Genomic DNA, 21,609 nt, shown 5'->3' on the forward strand with positions numbered 1-21,609 from the left:
AAAAAAAATACACGCCAAGAACTACATACATTTTTTAATTATTAAATTGAGTTTAAATTACCAAAATTTTTTATTTATTTTTAGGTGCGATTCCAAAAACATGTCTTCGACGTAGCAGTGAAATCCCTATAGTTTCTGGAATGGATGTTCCAGTTGGTGGAATAACTGGTATGAACGCTCTGCCTAATAAACGCTCAGCATCTAAACCTATGAGTAGAACATCGTCCTCTGCCTCATCCCGTAGTTTTAGCGCGGAAAGCTTTACAAATGATGCGTATAGAACTTATAAGGATCGATACTCTTTTATTTTTGGGCAGGATGTCTCTCAGCAAAGTTCTATGTTACATCCGTTACATCAGAATGGATTGTGTGGTTCAGTTTATCAAACAGCTTTAACGCGGCGGAATTTAAATGAAAATTTAGGAAATTTTCGATTGAAACATAGAGTTAATATTGTTGACTCTGACAACATTGCCAACACTGCTTGTGTAGGAAGCGGAAAGGATACTTTAGGTTCTAATAACACTTCCAAACTAGATGATAGTTTAAATTTTGCTCGTAATAACATGCAACAACAACATGAAGCGTCTGCATCTTTATCTATTCAAGGTTTAATTAATGAACAGTATCCTTTTGAAAATTCTTTGGCTTCTGGAGCAGTTGATCAACACCATTCTAGACATCGGAATTTACTTCAACCTTCCACAGGAGCAATGCTTAATGTTGAAATTAATGATTCTATTTACTGTGATTATTGGAGGTCTTGCCGTTTGTCTACTGAAAAACCCATTCATCCCAAAAAATTTTACAAGTATCGGTGGAAATTTTTGGGTAGACGTGAACTAAAAATTACAATGGATCGCTTACAACTTTTAGCTTTGTTTGACCGAGATTTAAATTGGTTTCACGTAATATTAGCTATTTCATTATCAAGTTTAACATGCTTTTTAGGATCGTATATTTTGCAACTTGGGCTTTATAAAGATATTTTCGCTTTTTGTTTTTGCATTGTTATAGCAGGAAGCCAATATTCTTTATTAAAAAGTGTACAACCGGATGCAGCCTCACCTATTCATGGATTTAACAAAACAGTTTCATATTCAAGACCGATTTACTTTTGTATATGCTCGTTGCTACTAGTATTTTCTTTTCAATTACAAATGGAGTTAAAAGAAGATGTCAATACCCAAAACTTGAATCATTTAATAAACAAAATAGAATTTTTTGGTGTAACTTTCACGTTAAAACATATTATCGAGGGAATAATAAATTTCCTGTCAAATATCATTTTATTATTTCCGATTTTCTTTTCTTTGGGTTTGTTTCCTCAAGTTAATACATTTAGTATGTATCTTTTAGAGCAAATAGATATGCATATTTTTGGGGGCAATGCAGTTTGTTCTTTGTTATCATCAGTTATTTGTATAATGAAGTCTCTAATTGCTGTGGGTATTTTATATGGCCCAGCTTTTGGCGGATTAAGTGAAGAAAAAGGAACTCAACATCTTTTGTTTTCGTTCTTTTGTTCGTTGTTGATTTCCGTTGCATATCATTTGTCACGTTCGGCAAGTGATTTTAGTCATATTTGGGCATTAATAAAATTCAGTTTAGCTAATACTTTACCTGATGATGAGGAAGAAAGTGATAACAATGAAGACGCATACAAAATTATATCGAAAAAAAGTCTAAAGAATAAAAGTTGTGTAGAGGAAAATGAAAAATCGAATAATGAACTAATAAACGGCACTTTAACTAAGGTAACTAAGGATACTAGTTTTTGTAGTATATGGTAGCATTATGCTTCCAACTAAAATTAAATCTGCTATTCCTTAAAATCTTTTAAGAAAATTCATATAGGTACATATATGTAAAAAAAAAATTTCAGAATGCTGTAGTTTCTTCATCTGGTTCTGATATGCATAACGGAAAATATGGAAACTCTTCAACGGATAAAAATACGGAAACTCTTAAAATAGCTGAAATCGACAATATGGCAAAACTGGCAAAAGCAACATGCAGTATAAAATCGAAGTTGGAGATAAATGAAGATAAAGTTGTTAACAATGTAGGAGAGGAAAACGAGTTGTCAACAGAGACTATCGAATCGAGTAATGCTCTCAATGGATTAGATATGGAACAATCTGATCCATTACCAAAAAAATTACAAACAACTGTAAATAGTCGACTTAAAAATGACTTAGTAATATGCACAATTCTTGTAATATCGATGTTAAGCCTTCATAGTAGCACTGTGTTTACTGTATTGCAACCTGACCTAAATATAGTCCTTTATACAATGGCCGTCATTTTAGGATTCATATTACATTATGTATATTATAATATGATAACACACTTATCTAAGAAAAGGTTAAAGTAATTAATTTTTAGGTATTACCTCAAATGCGCAAACATATGCCATGGCTATGTTTTGCTAGCCCTCTGTTGAAACAAAAAGAGTTCGGTCAATTTGAAGTCTCAAAAGCTGCAAAAGTTATGTGGTTTGAAGCAATTTATGTGTGCTTGTGTTTTTTGGAAAGGAATGTTTTATATCCGCTCATATTTATTTCCGCTCTTACAGCAGACTCTCAACATATAACAAGAAAATATGGTATATCTGCAGGTGCTTTGATTATAACAATTTGCTCTCTTAAATGTAAGTTTTTAACTTTTTGCTCTAACCAACTCATATATTTCAAATGCAAAACAAATATAATATACAGTTGTTACAGAATTAAAAGTTATCTATTTTTTTGAAAGACAAAAATTAGTGATACACAAAATTTGTTTTAGCGTAGATAAACAGTCTTGATGTTTTGATAACTTAATGTTTATTTCTCAATGCACGATAAAAACAAATCAATATTGGACGTTTTTTTAGCATATATAATAATTTATTTTAAATATAATTAATCTTCATAAAAAAATCTAAAATCCATTCATATAATCTGAATCGTTAAATTTTCAAAATTGTTCATTTGTGTTTTTTAAATTCCAAAAACTTTGAAACTTTGAGATGATAAAATCAAATGAAATAAAACCATAAAATTTTCTTTAATATAGATTGAACGTTCCTCAATTTTGTGAAACGCATTTTGCGCTAAATCAGAAGGCAAAGTCTTCTCTATATTGACATGTTGCCCCAGACGAGCTCTATGTCTCACCGCCCTTTCGTTACTCTAGGGGTTTAGAAGAACTTTATTTGTAGAATTTACTTGTGCAAACTTAGTTCATTTACTTTTATTTTCCATTTCCAAGTATCAAAACTTTTGCTTGACTGCTGCAATTTTCTTGTGGCGTCGTCAGTTGTGCTACTGCCTTTATTCCAGTATCGTCAGCATATGTAACCACAATTGTGGTTGCTATTTGAGACACATCTCTTGTAGAGAGTAGATATAGTATTGGATCCAAAAAACTGCCCTGAGGCACACCTGCTCTTATTTCTCTAAGTGTGGAATAGTCCCCCTCCTGTTTGACTCTAATTAATCTGTCGGTTAAATAAGAAGAGAGAATATACACATATTGCTTTGGTAATATTTTTTCTAACTTGTATATTAATCTTTCGTGCCAAACCTTGTCAAAAACATATGCCACGTCTACAAAAATTGTTACACAAATTTGCTATTCCTCTAGGGCTTGCTCAATAATATTTTTAATTCTATGAATTTGATCAGTAGTTGAATGTCCTACTCTAAACCCAAATTAGTGGTTCGGAATTAATGACCTCTCCTCAATTATGGGTCCCATTCTTTTTAGTAATAACTTTTCAAAAAATTTCGAAAAAATTGGTAGCAGAGAGATTGGTCTATAAAACTTGGTCTCATTTAAATGTTTGCTAGGTTTTGATATCATTATAACTTCTGCCACCTTCCAAGCATTAGGCACATATTTTAACCTTAATTCAGAATTCATTAAAAAAGTCAACATTGTTATACCCTTTTTGGTAATTGCTTCAGTATGTCAGATGTAATTAAATCATAACTCGGTGCTTTCCTTGACTTTAAACTTTTTATTTCTTCGACTATTTCTCTTTATGCAAATGGAACGATAACGTTTTCTGCTCTCACAATATTTATGTTTGAGTGTATGTCATTTGGCTGAAAAATTTGTTCAAGATGTTCCCCTAATAACGGGGACATATAAGATTGGCTTTTTAATTTTTTTGCCGCCCTCCATAAGGAACAATTACTTTCTTGTTCAGCTGACATATTTTTAATCTAATTATCAAATGAATCTTCTTTGATCTTTCTTATTCTTCCTTTTAGATTCTGAGTGAGTCGATTGAGTGCAGTTTTATCCGCTCGTGAGTTTTACTATCTAGCTCTTGAGTTTTACTATCGTATCTCGTGAGTTTTACTATCTAGCTCTTCTGTTTTCGTTTATCATATTCAGTATTTCTCTCGGGCTTTTATTAAAATTCACTATATCTCAGAATCTAAATCATCTTAATTCTTAATTTTATTTAATTCTTATCTCTTCTTTAAAACTAGACCAGTCAGTGGATTTATCGACATGGGCTTATTTTGTTTCTTGGTAATTGTCTCAGTTAAGTCTAATATAACTGTAGAATGATCCGAATCCAAATCATAGTTATCTTCTTAACTAATGAAATTTGGTGAGATTTTCTTGATAATAAAAAAGTCTAGCAGATCTGGTATTTTATTTCTATCACTTGGTCTACCAGTACCAATATTTTGGTGACAATCAATTTCTTTAATAGCTTTTCTTAGCTCTCTTCCTCTTGTTAAGATCAATCTAGAACCCCAATCAATATTTCCGGCTCACCTCCTAGAATAAACCTCTCTTTAAGGAGATTCAGGAGATCTTTGAATGAATCACTCTTTATAACAAGTCCCGAAGGACAGTAAAGTACACCAACATCGAAATTTTATTTCTTATATATTAAGACTCTATTCATACAGCAACAAATTGACTATCGTCTCTTTCTACTTTACTTATTTCATTATGTTTTATATTATTCCTTATCAAAATTGCGCAACCATCTTCTGATTCTTTATTAGGATGTACCGCTTTATTTTCTATGTAACCATTTATTTTTATATCTGTTTGCTATTTTAAATGCGTCTTCGTTACTAAACATATATCAATATTTTGGGTCCTAAAGAATATTTCTAATATACGCTTTTTATTGAGAACGCCATTTGCGTTCCACGTCGCAATTCTTTTTTTGTTTTCGTCCATTATTTTTTAGTCTTTTCAGCCTACATACATAAACATTATTATGCTTAACTGTTCTTAACTTTAACTGTTCAATCTTAATGAGATTTCGTTCATAGTTTTTATCATATTTTGCATCATTTGCATTATATTTATGTTGCTTTCAGCAGGTTTTTGAGGTGATGTTGCTTTCAGCAGGTTCAGCCCTCGCCACTTGGGCATATTGTATTTCCTGCACTCTTTTACTCAATGTAGTTGTTTTTGGGGTTTTTGGAGTTTTGGGAGTATTTTTTGGTATGATTTTTATGTATTTATGTTTTGTAAGGTTATTTTTCTTTTTTTATAATTCCTTTGCGACTATAGAATCCCTGTAATTCGCAGGGTGTGCCTCAAAACAATTTGCACACTTTGGAGCTTGGATTTGCTTACTACAATTTATCGTTAAATGAGGAGCAGCACACTTTACACACTGAGGTAGACGCTGGCAAAATCTCTGTGTGTGCTCATATCTCTGACACGTTCTGCATTGAAGAATTAAATTATTCCTCCTTAGTGACTCAATTTTAATCTTCATGTGCTGAATTACATCTATTTTGTAAATTTTATTTATGTCCTCCGAATTTTCAAAGATTAACATGAGGAGAGGAAGTCGGATTATAGTGATCTTATTTTTTTTATTCTGCTTTGTAATTTTATTAACGACTTTAAGAACTTTAAACACTCTCTTTTAACTCATTTTTAATATCTTTAGATCGGCATTAAGGATGCAAGCCTCTAGTCATCATCTTGATGGATCATGTCATTTTATTTTCGTAGGTGTGCCACTCTACTTTAGGTTCATTTATTTTTTTTTGTTAATTCTCTGTAATCTTGTTCTTGATCAACATTGATTTTAAGATGATTATTATGCATCATATTGACCATAAAGTTTGAGCATCTTCTTTATTTTTGGATATTCCTTCACAATGCTTAATATAACAGGAGGTGACATATCTGCTCTTCGCTTTTTGCTTTTTCTCTTGCGAATCCAATCGGTTTCCCGAGCCAGATCCTTCTCATCTGTGCAGTATTCCACTTTGTTTGTCGTAACTTTTTACGTATTTATTTCCTTTGTTGTGTTTACATTGCTTGATTCCAATTTTAGCTTATTATTTTCCTCTCTGAGATACTGGATTTCATTTTTTAATTCTTTACAAAACGCTTCTAGCTCACTTATTCTTATATTTAAGTGGCAGTTATCAATTTTCTGATCTTTTATTTCTGTAACTGCACCCATATTGTCGCCATCCATATTTAGTTATTTCATTAACTGCAACTGTTTGTCGCCTTTGGACATATTTTCTTTGCTTTTACCACATTTTAGTGTCCGCATGACCCAGGGTGTTCTTTTAAAAGGATCGGTAGTAGGTGTTTTGATGCAATAAGTGGTCTCCCCCAGAATCCGTGAGACCAGCTTCCGAAGAGTGTGGATTTTCCAGTTTGCTGGATTACCACCTGGGGTATAAAATTTTTTTGTTTTGTTCTTTTCATTGATTTTGATTTATTTCGGAGTTTACTTCTCCTAGCCTTTGGAAGGAAATACTCCGTGCAAGGCACACGCCCAATTTCCGTCGTCCCTCAGAAATCGGTCGCAGACCAGATAGCCGTCCATTCTGGATCAGGCGCTTTTGGATTTGTACGAGATTTTAGTGGACTCTTACCACAAATACTCCTACTGCGGGTATTTCGCACCCCCATCCGTCAGGTCTAATACATTATTTTTGGCGATAGAAACTCTGAAAAACGAAAAAGGTATTGAGATATGTCAATTTTTTGAGATATAATGGATTTTCCAAAAATTTTGATATTTTGTTCGCTTAATGATTATGTGTATTTGAGATGGCTGACAGAAATCCTGGACCCTGAGCAAGAGTGACAGTTCACAGCTGACGAATGTCCACGTATTTTTAACATCATAAATCTCCACAGGGTTAACTTTTTTCAAATTTTTAATGAGAAAAAGTTAAAATTCAATCTTTTTCTACTTTACCATTCAAACGTAAATTTATAAAATAGTCAACTGAAAATTTCTACGCAATCACTTCAGAATTATGTACATACATAGTCACACGTCAATTTGTTTTAACTTGCTGGAAGAACTAAGGATTTTTTAGATAAACCAAAAATATAATGGCGTTTTTTTAGAGCATTTGGCTGTCAAAAATTAAAAAAAGGATTACAAATCAATCCGTTGGTTTTATAAATATTATTTAATGTAAATACCATCCGCAAACACCTTGTTCCATATGATGGATTCATACTTTGTAAAGTCATAGCCAATGGAGAGACTAGAAAACCTCGTTCTACCACTTCCTACATATCATTACCGACCGTATTGTGTAAACAATAGGTAAATTATGTGATGGCAACAAATTTTGCATTTCAAGCTTTCGGTGGGAATGCAAATTAAATTATAAGTTTTTACTTTACACAAAAAAAAATATTTTAAGATTTATAAAAATTCTTTTTATTTCATTTATTAATTAATTACACTTTAATTTCCAATTCCAAACTTATTAAATTAAACTATAAGTTTTTACTTTACACAAAAAAAATATTTTAAGATTTATAAAAGTTCTTTTTATTTCATTTATTAATTAATTACACTTTAATTTCTAATTCCAAACTTATTAACTTTATTTTTAAATCTTTATTTTCTAAACGGCAAAACGATTTAATAACTAACGAGCTACTGAATTACCAACCAAGCCAAGTTGCTATTGAATTTACTCTATTTATAAGAAATAACTGTTTAGTAAGCAAAAAATTGTTTAGAATAATTCTCATGGGAAAGTTTTAATATTGTAATTTGAATATTTGGAACTTTGCTTTAGTTTTGTCTGTAAAAGTTCAATCACGTTGCAATTAAATGATTTCATATAGGAGTTTAATTGCAACGTTGAATTTTAATTTTAATTTAAAATAAATATTTTGTTTTTGTCAAATCACGTTGCGATTAAATGATTTAGAATAGGTTTAAGTAATAAAGTATGGAAATTTGATCGCAACGTTCGATTTAATTTTAGTTATAGTTAAATTTTATTTTTTGGTGTTCCGGGCGTAAGCGAATATATAACTCCCCCCTCGTTAAGCTGGAAGCTCTCCTGAGCTCCAGAGATTATATTTCCTTTACTATTATTTTCATTTGTATCGTTTGGCCGTTTTTTACATTTATAAAATTTTTTCATATAGTATTTTGTAATAAAAATTATTAAAAGCAATATAATAGAGATATTTGACAGTATTAAAATATAATGGTTTTTAATTTCAAATTTTACAAATTCTATTTCATTGTAATTTTCAATTTGCTTCAAATTAATATTTTCTAAATTTGGTATATAACTAACATTATAAGGTTCTAAATAGTTTGGTATTATTATGTGGTTGTTAATTTTTCTCTCTATGTTTTTGAATATTACGTCATCTATTTTTATAGTGCAATTATAATATGTAATTAAGTTAGTTTTAATTAGTTTGTATTGTATGTTATTACAAGTATTTTCTAACATTACATTATTTGCATTTTTTACTAAGATAATATTAGATGAAACTTCCACAATCTCAAAATTAATATTTTTTCTTTTTGTACAATTCTTAAAATTATTATTCATTAAATTTTTTATACAACCATTTATTACTTTTAGTTTATTTTCACAATTCTGTTTATTATTAAAGTAAATTTCATTTTTAAATTTCAATATATTAGTAGATTCAATGTTTATTTCCTCGAAATTTTTGTTAGGTACTGGAATAATTTTATATCCAACTGCAAGTTCCTTTGCAACGTTAGGAATCAAAATGGCAAAAATAATATTATTATCTAGACTAATAAGTGAACTTTTTATTTCTTTATATTTAAAAACATCGATTTCAAATTCATCAATTTCTTCATTGGACAAAATGGAGTGAGTCATGATACCATGTTTAGCGAAAAGAATGTTTTGTTGGACTTTGTCTATTTCTGAATTTAGTAAGTTAATATTTGTGTAACTAGAAAGAAACTGTAAACTTTTTATGCTTTTGCTAAAGGTGTTGTTTTGTTTTCTCAGTGTAATATTTAAAATTTCTTGGTTTTCGTTAATTCGTTTCTGTAGAATATTTAGGTTTTTCTGAAATTGGTCGTTTATTTTAATCTGTTTATTTATGGTCTGAATGGAGTTGTAATTTCCCTGTTCAATAAGTTTTATGTTTTCTACAATTTCAGTTTTGTCATCATCGTCTAAGTTTCCAAATAACCATTTTAAAATTTTGCCACCTAAATTAATGAGTCCTCGTTTTTGTCTGTGTGGTAGTAATGTTTTAATGTTATGTCGAGTTTTTTCGATTTGAATTTGTAATTGTTTTAATGTGGTATTGTCTTGGTTAAAAGTGTTGTAAATATTATTTTCAATTTGTGCTAAAGTATTTTCTAGTTCGCTAATATTTATAAAGTGAAGAATTTTAGAATAGTTTTGAATTATAGGAATTTCTTCCCGTTTGATTAGTTGGAATCCACCTTGATTTTCCAATACCCGAACGTCAATATTTGCAGAACAAGTATTTGAAGTGAGGAGTAAAATTAGTAGTGCTAATTTAAGTTTGTTGTGGTAGTGGTTGAGTGGAGTTTGTTTCTGGGTTACCTGAGGAAAATTTAAAATTTCTTTTTAATCTACTTGGGTGAATATTTCTATTCTGGTTATCTTTTAATTTACCGTTAATTAATTTAGATTTAATATACGTATATTTCTTTTTATGTTTATATCTTAGAGCTTCGGGATTTTTTACAAGAACTTTGTCTCCTTCTTTATAGTCAGGGTCTATCCTATCTTTGTTTAGTTTTTCAATCGTTTTAAGTTTATTTTCATCAATTAATTTTCTAATTTTTTCAATATCGGTTATTTCGTTATTTACAAAGTTTATAGGCTTAACTTTAGTTACAGAGTGAATGGAATTATTATATTTTTCGACTGCGAATAATATTTTTTCATACGGTGTTAAATGTGATTTTTGTGTATCTAAGATACGAAGGTGTTCGCTTAAAGTTCCGTGAGCTCGTTCGATTGTAGAATTTCCGGTATGGCTTCTGGGTGACGTAAAGTGAGCGTTTATATTTTCTGTTCTAAAGAAGTTTTTGATATTAAGACTATCGAACTCATTGTCGACAACGATTTTATCTGGCCTACCGAATAGTGCAAACCTGTTGCGAAGTGCTTGTATAATAGTAGTTGCATTTCGGTCATTAAGACGTTGGACCATTAAATGCTTTGAGAATTTGTCAATTATTGTAAGAAATATTTCCTTATAACAGAAAAATAAATCGACGTGTATTATTTTATTAGGAGAGCTCGGGGTTTCGGAAATTTCGAATCTATATTTATTTGGTTTGCGATCATATTTTGATTGATTACATATGTCGCAATTGTTTATATACTTATGAAATAGTTCCTTAAGTTTAGGGAAGAAAAACTCATCTTTCACTTCTGTATAATTTTCAACGATACCTCGATGGTTTGATTCTTTATGAATTTTTTCTATTAATTTTAAGGCCTCTTCTTCATTTTCTATGTCTATTGCTTTTTTAGTACATTTTATGAATTTCATTTTATTATTATTAGAAAAGAGTTCCGTGAGTTTCTGTTTTACTATATCAAATTTTTCATCATTTAATTCGGAATAGATAGCAGTTATTCCATTTCTAATGAATCGTCTAAGTATGTCATTTAAATAATGGCTATTATTGATTTCATTTTCACTAATAAAGATTTGTCTAAATTTTTTATATTTTATAATTATTTCCCTTTCTTTTTCTTTTGTCAAATAAAGCTGCGTCAAATATTTATTAATTATTATATCGGATGTTGGGAATTGATTTTCATGGCGACTATGGTTTGTTGTTATAACTGAATTATTAGAAGGTGTTTCGTTAGGGTCATCTATGTGATTAATTTCATTATTTGTAGAATCCATTCTACTTAAAAAATCAGCAACACGATTTTCCTTTCCTTTTACATAGTCTATTTCGAAGTCGTATTCGTTTAATCTGATTCGCCATCTTTGTAATTTGGCGCCTGGTTCTTTTAGTGAATGCAACCATTTTAAGGGTTGGTGGTCTGTTCTTATTAAAAATTTTGTACCATATAAGTATGGCCGAAAATATTTAGTGGCCCATACTATGGCAAGAAGTTCCTTCTCTATAGTAGAGTAATTGCATTCATGATTATTAAGGGTTCTGCTAGCGAAGCAGATTGGGTGGTTTTCTTGTGATAGGACCGCTCCAATTGCAAAGTTGGACGCGTCCGTTGTTAATACAAATTTCTTTTTAAAATCAGGGTAACGAAGTATAGGATAAGTTGTAATCAATTCTTTTAATTTTTGAAAGGAGTCTTTATATTGTATATCATTTTCATTGATTTTATTTCCCTTTTTCAAATATTTAGTCATAGGCTGAGCTACTTTCGCATAGTCCTTGATGAACTTGCGATAGTACCCCGTAATGCCTAGGAAACTTTTTATCTGCTTGGGAGTCTTAGGCAGCTTGATTTGTTTAATTACATTAATTTTATCTTCATTTGGCTTTATTCCCTCTGGTGTTAATATGTGTCCTAAATACTCTGTCTCTTTAGAGAAAAATTTGCACTTATCCACTTGGATTTTTAGATTGAACTCTCTTAATTTTGAAAATATTTTATTAATAGCTGAGAGGTGTTCTTGTAGTGATGTAGAGAAAATAAGGATGTCATCTAGATAGACAACGCAAATTCGCCCGATAAAGTCCTTTAAAACGTAATTGATCATCCTTTGAAAAGTTGCCGGAGCATTCTTTAGTCCGAATGGCATCCGTACAAACTCAAAGTGACCTTGCGGTGTAGAAAACGCGGTCTTTAGACGATCTTTTTCATCCACTAATATCTGGTGAAACCCCTTTGCGAGGTCCAGAGTGGTGAAATATTGAGCGCGACCCAATTTATCAAATATAGAATCTATATTCGGTATCGGGAATTTGTCATCAACCGTAATTTCATTTAATTTACGGTAGTCGATGACAATGCGCCACTTTTGTTTCCCTGAGTAGTCCAATTTTTTGGGTACTACCCATATAGGGCTATTATAAGGGCTACTGGATGGTTGAATAATATTTTGCTCTAACATTTCCCGAACTTGCTTATTTACTTCCCCCTCATGTATTTTTGGAAACCGATATATTTTACTATAAATCGGCCGGGAAGCAGTTGTAATTATTTGATGTTTTACACCCTTGACACATGTTAATCGATCTCCTTCTTTATAGAAAAGATCCTTATTAGAGTTTAAAATATATTTTAATGATTTAATTTCTTCTCTATTCATATTTTTATTTAATAATTTTTCAAATAATTCATTATGGTTGATTTGTAAAGGTTCTATTTGACAAGTGTTTTCAAAAGGACAAGCCGAATTAAATTTAATATTACGGTTGTTAATTTCTAACCGCCCCTTTGAAAGATTAATATTTGCTCCTATTGGTTTTAAAATATTTTGGCCTAAGAGAGCGTCAAAGTTTTTATTGCTAAGATCCATTACTTTCCAGGACATAGTTGAATTTTCATTGAACTCGTCAGGCACTTTTGTAGTTATTTCGTATTTAATGGCTTGGTTTCCTGCGAGTGTTTTTAATTGAATTGGATTTTCTAATTTGTTTTGTTTAGATCGATCAAAAATATTGCCGTTTATAATTGAAGTAACTGATCCTGTGTCGATCAGACAGGTCAGCTTTTTGCCTTCTATTGTTAAGTCTACTAAGGGTAATGTCGGATAGGGGGACCACAGTGAAAATTTTCTGTGGAACCCGAATCCACATCCATTGGAACTGGACTTGACCGATTTTCATTATAAGATGGTCCTGGTAGATTATTACCTGTACCACCAAACTGTTGGTTGGGCCTAAAATTCCTAAACTTTTCGTTAGTAGTGTAGTTTCTGTCCATTGGTCTATTTGTGTAAGTGTTTCTTATGTTGTTATTGTAATTGTTATTGTTGAAAGTTCTATTTGCGTTTCTATAGTTATTTCTGGAATTTGTATTATTACTACTATGTCTAGAATTTATGTTATGGTTATTTCTGTAATTTGTATGATTATTGTTCCTATACTGAGAGTTGGTGTTTGGAACCTTGCTGTCGGATATATTGGTTTCTAATAAGCTTCTATAAGCGTCTTCTAATGTTGTTACATTTTTAGTTCTAAGGTACATTGAGTCTACTCTATTTAATTTATTCAAAAATTTTTCTAATATTGAATTTTCATTATTAATTGGATTAAATTCTGAAGATTTATTGTCATCCAAATCATATTTTAAATTTAACAAATTTAATATGGAATTTAATTTAACATAAAGATCACTTACATTTCTAAAAATTATACAGTCTGCTTCTTCTTTTAATTTCAAATAAGATTTCTGTACTCCGAAGGTAGCTTTCAGTTGTTGTTTTACTTCGTCCCAAGTTTTTTCCTGAATTCTCCGGATTGCTGCCGCTGCAGGACCCTGGATCTTGCTGTACAAAATTCTGTATAGATAGTTTTTTGCATCGGCATCCGCTGCTAAGGCAATTAAACTTTCGACTTCTTCGATGAAGGATTTTAGACTGTAGGCGTCTTGTCCAGTAAAAATTGGTACTGAACGAGCTTCGCCTATCAAGTCTTTTAATGTAATTGCAGCAAGTGACATGTTAAAATTTTTTTGTATATTTTTTAGATTATCAAAGTATTTTTCTTTTTCACTTTTCTTCATAAATGTTAAAAAAAATATTTTTATAATTTTTGTTTTATCAATTTAATTAGTTGTAAAATTTGATTTGATTAAAGATCTTTTAATAGATATTTTATTTGTGTTTTACTTATAATTTTTGTTCGTTTATTTACCGAATTAACTTTTTGAAAAAAGTTCTCCGCCTTTACACAACTAAACTTTTATCACTCAGTTCACCACAAAATTTTTTTTTTTTATTATTATTATTTAATTTTGCTTAATGGTTTGAGCATTACACTATTTTATTTTCTAGTTTTTTGTTCATTTAAATTGACTTAAGAAAAATATTAGTGTTTTCTTTTTTTTTTTGTTTAGATTTTTTTTTTGTTTTTATAGACGGAGTCGGTATCCTACCGACTGCGCCAATTAAATTATAAGTTTTTACTTTACACAAAAAAAAATATTTTAAGATTTATAAAAGTTCTTTTTATTTCATTTATTAATTAATTACACTTTAATTTCCAATTCCAAACTTATTAAATTAAACTATAAGTTTTTACTTTACACAAAAAAAATATTTTAAGATTTATAAAAGTTCTTTTTATTTCATTTATTAATTAATTACACTTTAATTTCTAATTCCAAACTTATTAACTTTATTTTTAAATCTTTATTTTCTAAACGGCAAAACGATTTAATAACTAACGAGCTACTGAATTACCAACCAAGCCAAGTTGCTATTGAATTTACTCTATTTATAAGAAATAACTGTTTAGTAAGCAAAAAATTGTTTAGAATAATTCTCATGGGAAAGTTTTAATATTGTAATTTGAATATTTGGAACTTTGCTTTAGTTTTGTCTGTAAAAGTTCAATCACGTTGCAATTAAATGATTTCATATAGGAGTTTAATTGCAACGTTGAATTTTAATTTTAATTTAAAATAAATATTTTGTTTTTGTCAAATCACGTTGCGATTAAATGATTTAGAATAGGTTTAAGTAATAAAGTATGGAAATTTGATCGCAACGTTCGATTTAATTTTAGTTATAGTTAAATTTTATTTTTTGGTGTTCCGGGCGTAAGCGAATATATAACTTGCACTCCTCCATAGTAGAAGGTGTAAGTAAACTATTTTTAGCAGCCTGTCGGTCTGTCGGTCTGTGTTTGCACGCGAGTATCTCAAGTTCGGCTGAACTGATTTTGATGAAATTTTATATGTAAGTTTATTTCGACCATGGCACGGATTTATCAACTTTTGGAATATATCAGGCCTCGGGAACTGCATTTTTTAGCGGGCCTGTTTTACATTTTTGAACATTTTGAAGAAAATATTCAACTGATTTACTTGAAATTTTATATATAAGCTCAGCTCGACCGTCCGCGAAACCTCCTAAATTTTGGAAAAAAATCAGGTGTCAGCAACTGGACGTTTACTACGGGCCAAATATACATTTTAGCGTTAATAAAGAGAAATAACCAACCGATTTCATTGAAATTTAATATTTATATTCTTCGTATTAAAACGATGAACATATGAATTTTTGGAAAGATCAGGGCTCGAAAACTGATCTGCGGGCCGATTTTACATTTTTCACCATATCTACAGAACGAATTGATGGAATTTCTTGAAATTCGATATTTTAATTCTGGTTGTTACCGAAACTAACTGGCGAGCATATCAGTGAATTCGGGTAGCACAAAGCGAATCTCTACTAAGAGCCAAATTTACATTTTTCTAGGTGTGTTAACTATAAGCTTACTAATGTCCTAAAAATTGGAAAGAAGTATTTAACAGGCATTTTTATAATATTCTGTAACACTTTGACTTAACTAAACAATACACATTGCGGTCGGTTATGTGCTGACCACGTCAGATTTTTTTTTTTTTCATGAAAAGCATCTTTTCATATCTTCAACAATATATGTTGTACGTTTAATATGTATTTGTCTTGGTTTGAGTAATATATATTTTTCAAAAATCAATTTTTTTAAACTTAAGGCATTTTCATAAACACAAAACTGCAAAACTATAATTTGATACATACACAATATGTTTTTGACCGTTGTATAAAAACTTTTGCTATTTTGAATTTGATATATTGTGTTATTGAACAAAAAATGTCGTTAACCAAAAAACATTTTATTTATTTAAGGCCAATTCAAGTCAAAAAATTTTATTTCAGGAAAAATAAAAATTAAGAAAAAAAGAAACCTGAAACAAAAAGAAATTTTGTTATTTTTAAGTGAAATTAACAATTAAAAATTTGGGACCAATTATTTTAGTGATAGGTTGGCAAAATCTATGAACTAACTTGATTAGCAACATTAATAAACACAAATATAGCTCAGTTCTCGCTATATGTCGCAATTCACTTCGTTTATGAAAAAGTCTTTTGTTTTAGGAAAATTTAAATTTTATTATTATTTCATAAAAATTAAAACTTAAAATTGGTTTCCCCTGTAATTTCCTAAGGTTTGGGTTAAAAAATACTCTATACTGGGTGATTCAGTAATCAGTGACATGAAGCATACCGTCATTTAGGGCATCAAAAATGAATTAAATTTTCACGAAATGCCCAAGTTTTTTTGCTTCTCACTTCGTTTCCGAAAAAGGTACAAGCTTCAAATAAACACTTTTTGAAAGGGCTAATACAGTGCTTAAAAACAACATATTACTTGATTTTGTATTTTATGTACTTTCGGAATACCAAATAGTCGAACTTTGGAAAAAATCTAATTTTTCCCTTTTTTTATTTTTCTTCAAACCCCATAATTTCGTACGAAATTTTTTGAAGCTTCGAAGTTTTTTTTACAGAATTTTGGCCACTTACTCAAGCTTTAATTTAAGTCGTTAAATGTAAACTAATCATACATGGGAAAGGAGATAAAGGAAAAAAACCCATTTCTATGTCAAGATTTTAAGGGCCCTAATAAAATGTCGCAATTTTTGATTTCTATTGATTACACTTATTTTGATTACATATTGATACCAATTTCATTTATTTTGCAATTTTGAAATGATAATTTATTTTAAATAAAAGATAGTATTTTAAAAAAAGCGGAGATGTATTATGTTAATGAATCCGAGATGACCCTGCAAACCATAACAGTCCGAGTTTCCTCTATCAGTCCGTACACATACAGCTTCCTCGTGACGCCGCCAAAGAAGCTTGGCCATTCCCAGGTAATACCATTCCCAGGTCTTTGACCTCCAATTTTCTCTTTAAAGCCGTCCCGAACATAGGAATTGTGCGCAGATGTTCCAGCTTCCTTCTCCTCTTTCGGAATCTGTCCGACAGTCAAGTTGCTGCTAAATATTCTTATTAAGAAAGGCATAATTGAATCTCGCCCCTCAGGTGTTCTTACCATCACCCAAAGCGCATCTCTAGAATCCCTTGGCTCCGATGGGGCAGTTCGGTTCAAAAGCGTCGATCATAACCCCGCCAAGCTCCTCACAGCCCTTTTTAATACCAGAGTATGTCTGGCCACCGTTCTGACCGACGCCCTCGACATTTTCACCTCCAGAGCCTTTGTATATTTCCAGATCCCAGTTAAATGACTTCTGCAGAAAGGTCATAGATCCTTATTCGGAGAACCTTCCTTTTTAAGTCGTCCCACTGCCCCATCAACTTCAGGACTCGGATGTGAATTTTCCCGAGTTTTTCCCACGGAACAAAGACGGTGATATCGCACTACTTGGAGATGTCATCTCTCTTTACTGCTACCAGTTCCGGCCCGCTCCATATGTCCCGACCCAAAATTGGTGTCAGTTTGATCAGCCACTCCGCTGCCTCCTCAGCTGCACAATCGACGAGTACAATCCAGGCTGAAAAGTGTATTGCTTCAAATTGGATGACGTTGTCCCAACCCTTGACTTCCCGTCCATTATCGCCCCCTCCAACCGGCTGAGTATCTACTGGGTCAACAATGTGGGGGGTCATTCTCTCGAAAAAACTGCCACTTTTACAAATTTCATAGCCACAACATACCCCATATTCCTAATCTTCTTTTAGTTTACTCTTTGTAGAATGTCAGCGATTCTCGACCGCACTTACCCGCCCTAAGCCAGTGGAGGTTCGTCTCCAATGGACCTCTTCCTTTCTTCAGGCAGTTTCCTAACCCCGTCAGGTAATTTTCCTTACTCTAGGAAACGCAGGTACCATCTGACACCTGCAGCGCCGAGTCCTTGCCCCACGGATAATCCAAGCCTCCAGGTTGACCCTGGGACGGCAGGCAGTAAGCTTTCCTACTCCTAACCCCGCGGTTCACCTCGAGAGGTTTAAGAGGTTGAAAGTTTAAAGGCCTCGTTCTTCTAAGGGGTATCATGGGGGTTAATCTCCATTTTCTTTTTCGTTTCGCCCAGTTGACCCGAACTGTGATGGTCCCACGAGTAACTATGAAAAGAGTAGCCCCTACACATGACATAGTAAGGTCAAAATGCCCTCTAAGGTAACCCGATATCAAAGAGACTTCGTTGGCGACAGCCATTATAACCCTGGCTACCAACTATCCCACTAGGCACGGGTCATATAATACCATTGGATTGGGAGGAGGGCTTATTGAAGATAAGCTTACGCCGTTACTTTATATCCAGGAGATTCCATTAAAAATAATATTATGTAAATATACTTACTTTCAATTATTGTACTTAAAATAAAATAAAGTTGGGTCAAACCAATGGTTTGTATTGTAGCACTTTTCCCTTCAGCAAGTGAAAATTCTGCTTTTAAATACAGTCTATGTATACCTATCACACTATTAAAACTATTTTCATTCATATACAAAGCTCTTTCTAGGATTGCATATATTTAGAATGATGCATACTTGTAGTTTTTGAAATAAAGCAAAAATTAATATAAAGAGGGGTTAACATAATGCTCGATTTTAAGGGTTAATTGTGTGAGCTAAGAAAAATAATTATATTTTTTAATATCATGGAATTTACCGTTAGCTTTCTGTGTTTATCGAAATTTGAAAAAGCTTGCGGTTTCGGAAATATAAGGTGTCAAAATTTCAAATTTTACAAATTTCAAGAGACGATAACTTGAGAGGGGGTGGAGATGGAAAAAAAATTTCTTCTAATGAAATGAACTATTTGTTAATATCTAAATCATCATCATCTTAGCTTTACAGTCCGGGGTGAACCATAGCTTCTGCTACCACCGCCCGCCATTGATCTTTCTGCTTTGCAAGATTGTTCCAATTAACGACGGTCATTGATCTTAAATCTGCTTCTACGTCTTCGATCCATCTTTTTCTTGGCCGGCCACGTCTCCTATATCCTTCAGGCACTCTTTCAAAAACTTTTTTAACTGCTCTTGCATCATCCATTCTTAATAGATGTCCCAGCCATCTAATTCTTTCTGCTTTTATGAACCTAATTACATTTCGCTTTTCTATTAAATTTTCGATTTCGTGATTATACCTAATTCGGTAAGAACCGTCGTCAGATCTTATTGGTCCATATATACCTCTAAGTATTTTTCTTTCGAACGATGCAAGTGCACTGATGTCGGTAGATTTTAATGTCCAAATTTCACATCCATATGTTAGAACCGGCCTTATCAGTGTTTTGTACATTTGTAATTTTTGGTTTCTTGATAAAAGCTTTGAGTGCAGTAGTTTTCTGTGGGCATAATATGTTTTGTTTGCAGATTGAATTCGTTGTAATATGGCAATTGATGTATCCTTATCAGAACTTAATAACATGCCAAGATAATTAAATTCCTTAACCGCTTCAAATTCACGACCACTGATTACTAAATTCTGTGGTGATCGGGATTTATTGTTGGTTCGAAGCATATACTTTGTTTTGTCTGTATTTATATTTAACCCCATTGTTATAGCTGTCGTTTCAAGTTTTTCGAAAGTCTCTTTCAAGTCGTTCAGATTTCTTGAAAGCATCACGATGTCATCGGCATAAGCACATATTTGCACGCTTTTATTGAATATTGTACCGCCGGGATCTACATCTTTAACAACGCTATCTAACACAAGATTAAAAATTAAAGACGATAGTGCATCGCCCTGTTTTACGCCTGAACTTATTTCAAACGAGTTTGATAATTCTCCCTGAATAAGTACCTTGGCAACTGTATTTGTAAGTGTCATCATTGTTAATTTAATTAATTTCTTGGGTATGCCATTAATTTGAAGAATTTGCTCTATTCTTGACCTATTTATGCTGTCAAACGCTTGCTTAAAATCCACGAACAAACAATGTATGTCAATGGAATATTCAAAAAATTTTTCAAAGATTTGACACAGTATAAAGCATTGGTCTGTCGTAGATCGATTTTGTCTGAAACCGCACTGATAGTCACCCAATATTTCTTCAGCAAATAAATTAATTTGATCGTATAATACATTTGTGAATACTTTGTATCCAGTATTTAATAGTGATATACCACGATAATTGTTGCATATTGTCTTGTCTCCTTTCTTATGAATTGGAATTATGATGCTCGTAAGCCATTCTTGTGGTATGGTCTCTTCTTGCCATACCTGACATACTATGCTATGTAATTCACTAATTACTTTTGTACCGCCGTATTTTAATAATTCTGCAGTGATAGAGTCTTCACCTCCACTTTTGTTGTTTTTTAGCTTATTTAAAGCTTTTTTAATGTCATTAAGTGTGGGTAGCTCCATCACATTTTCGACCGTTCGGTATAATATTGTATCATGGTTGTTATTATCATTATCAAACTCGTTTTCATTTTCGCTGTTCAGGAGTTCGCCGAAATGCTGCATCCATCTTGTTATGATTTTTTGTTTGTCTTTTATGATATTTCCATTTTTATCTTTGCATATGTTTATTCGGGGCTGAAATTTCTTTGTTTGTTTTTTAATATTTGAGTACATATTTTTTACTTTGTTTTGTTTAAAATCGTTTTCTATTTCTTCAATTTTTTCTTTAATGTACTGCTTTTTCTTTTTCCTTATCGCTTTCTTAGCGATTTTTCTTTTTTGTTGGTAGTCTTGTAAGTTTTGTCTCGTTGGTGCACCTAAACATTTCCTTTTAGCTTGCGTTTTCGATTCGTTCAATTGCTTGCATTCTTGATCGTACCATTCATTTGTGTTATTGATTTTTTTGCCGATTGTTTCATTTGCTGCATGGCTCAGTATACTTTTCATGTTGTTCCATTTATCAGATACATTAGTCTCGTTTTCACGTTGATTTCCATTAATCTTTTCTTCTACTTTTTGCTGAAATCTTAGGCGTTCTGAAGTACTTTCAATAATTTTGCTTGTGTTCCATATAGTTCTTTTGAAGTTGTTTCTACCATTCACATTTGAAATACGTTGATGTACTTTAGCAACAACTAAGTAGTGATCTGAGTCGCAATTCGCACCTCTGTATGATCTAACGTCAGCTATAGAAGTTGCGTGTCTTTTGTCGATCATAACATGGTCAATTTGATTAGCACCTCTCATTCCAGGTATTTTCCAGGTTTCCTTATGTATATTTTTGTGTGGAAAGGAAACACTGCTAATCCACATTCCTTGACTTGCAGCAAAGTTACATGCGCGAATACCGTTGTTATTACTGATATTGTGTAGAGAATGTTGTCCAGCAACTTCTCTTACAAAATATTCCTTGCCTATTTTCGCATTGTAATCGCCAATAGTAATTAGCATATCATGTCTGCTTATTTTGTTGCAGTAGGCCGTTAATTTATCGTAGAAAT

General features: G+C 31.8%; 1 protein-coding gene across 3 annotated transcripts in view; it reads left to right on the forward strand.

The window, feature by feature from the left end:
* LOC129614123 (protein pecanex) overlaps positions 1–21,609 on the forward strand; it is a 70,014-nt gene that overhangs the window by 41,943 nt on the left and 6,462 nt on the right. For all 3 annotated transcript variants that reach the window (XM_055528714.1, XM_055528628.1, XM_055528560.1), the window contains 3 exons: positions 85–1,757; positions 1,886–2,329; positions 2,389–2,653. In XM_055528714.1, coding sequence (XP_055384689.1) covers positions 85–1,757; positions 1,886–2,329; positions 2,389–2,653 — 2,382 coding nt within the window. The remainder of the gene's footprint in view (positions 1–84; positions 1,758–1,885; positions 2,330–2,388; positions 2,654–21,609) is intronic.

This window comes from Condylostylus longicornis, unplaced genomic scaffold (genome assembly GCF_029603195.1).
Source record: "Condylostylus longicornis isolate FDR11 unplaced genomic scaffold, ASM2960319v2 ptg000001l, whole genome shotgun sequence".
Taxonomy (NCBI): Eukaryota; Metazoa; Arthropoda; class Insecta; order Diptera; family Dolichopodidae; genus Condylostylus; species Condylostylus longicornis.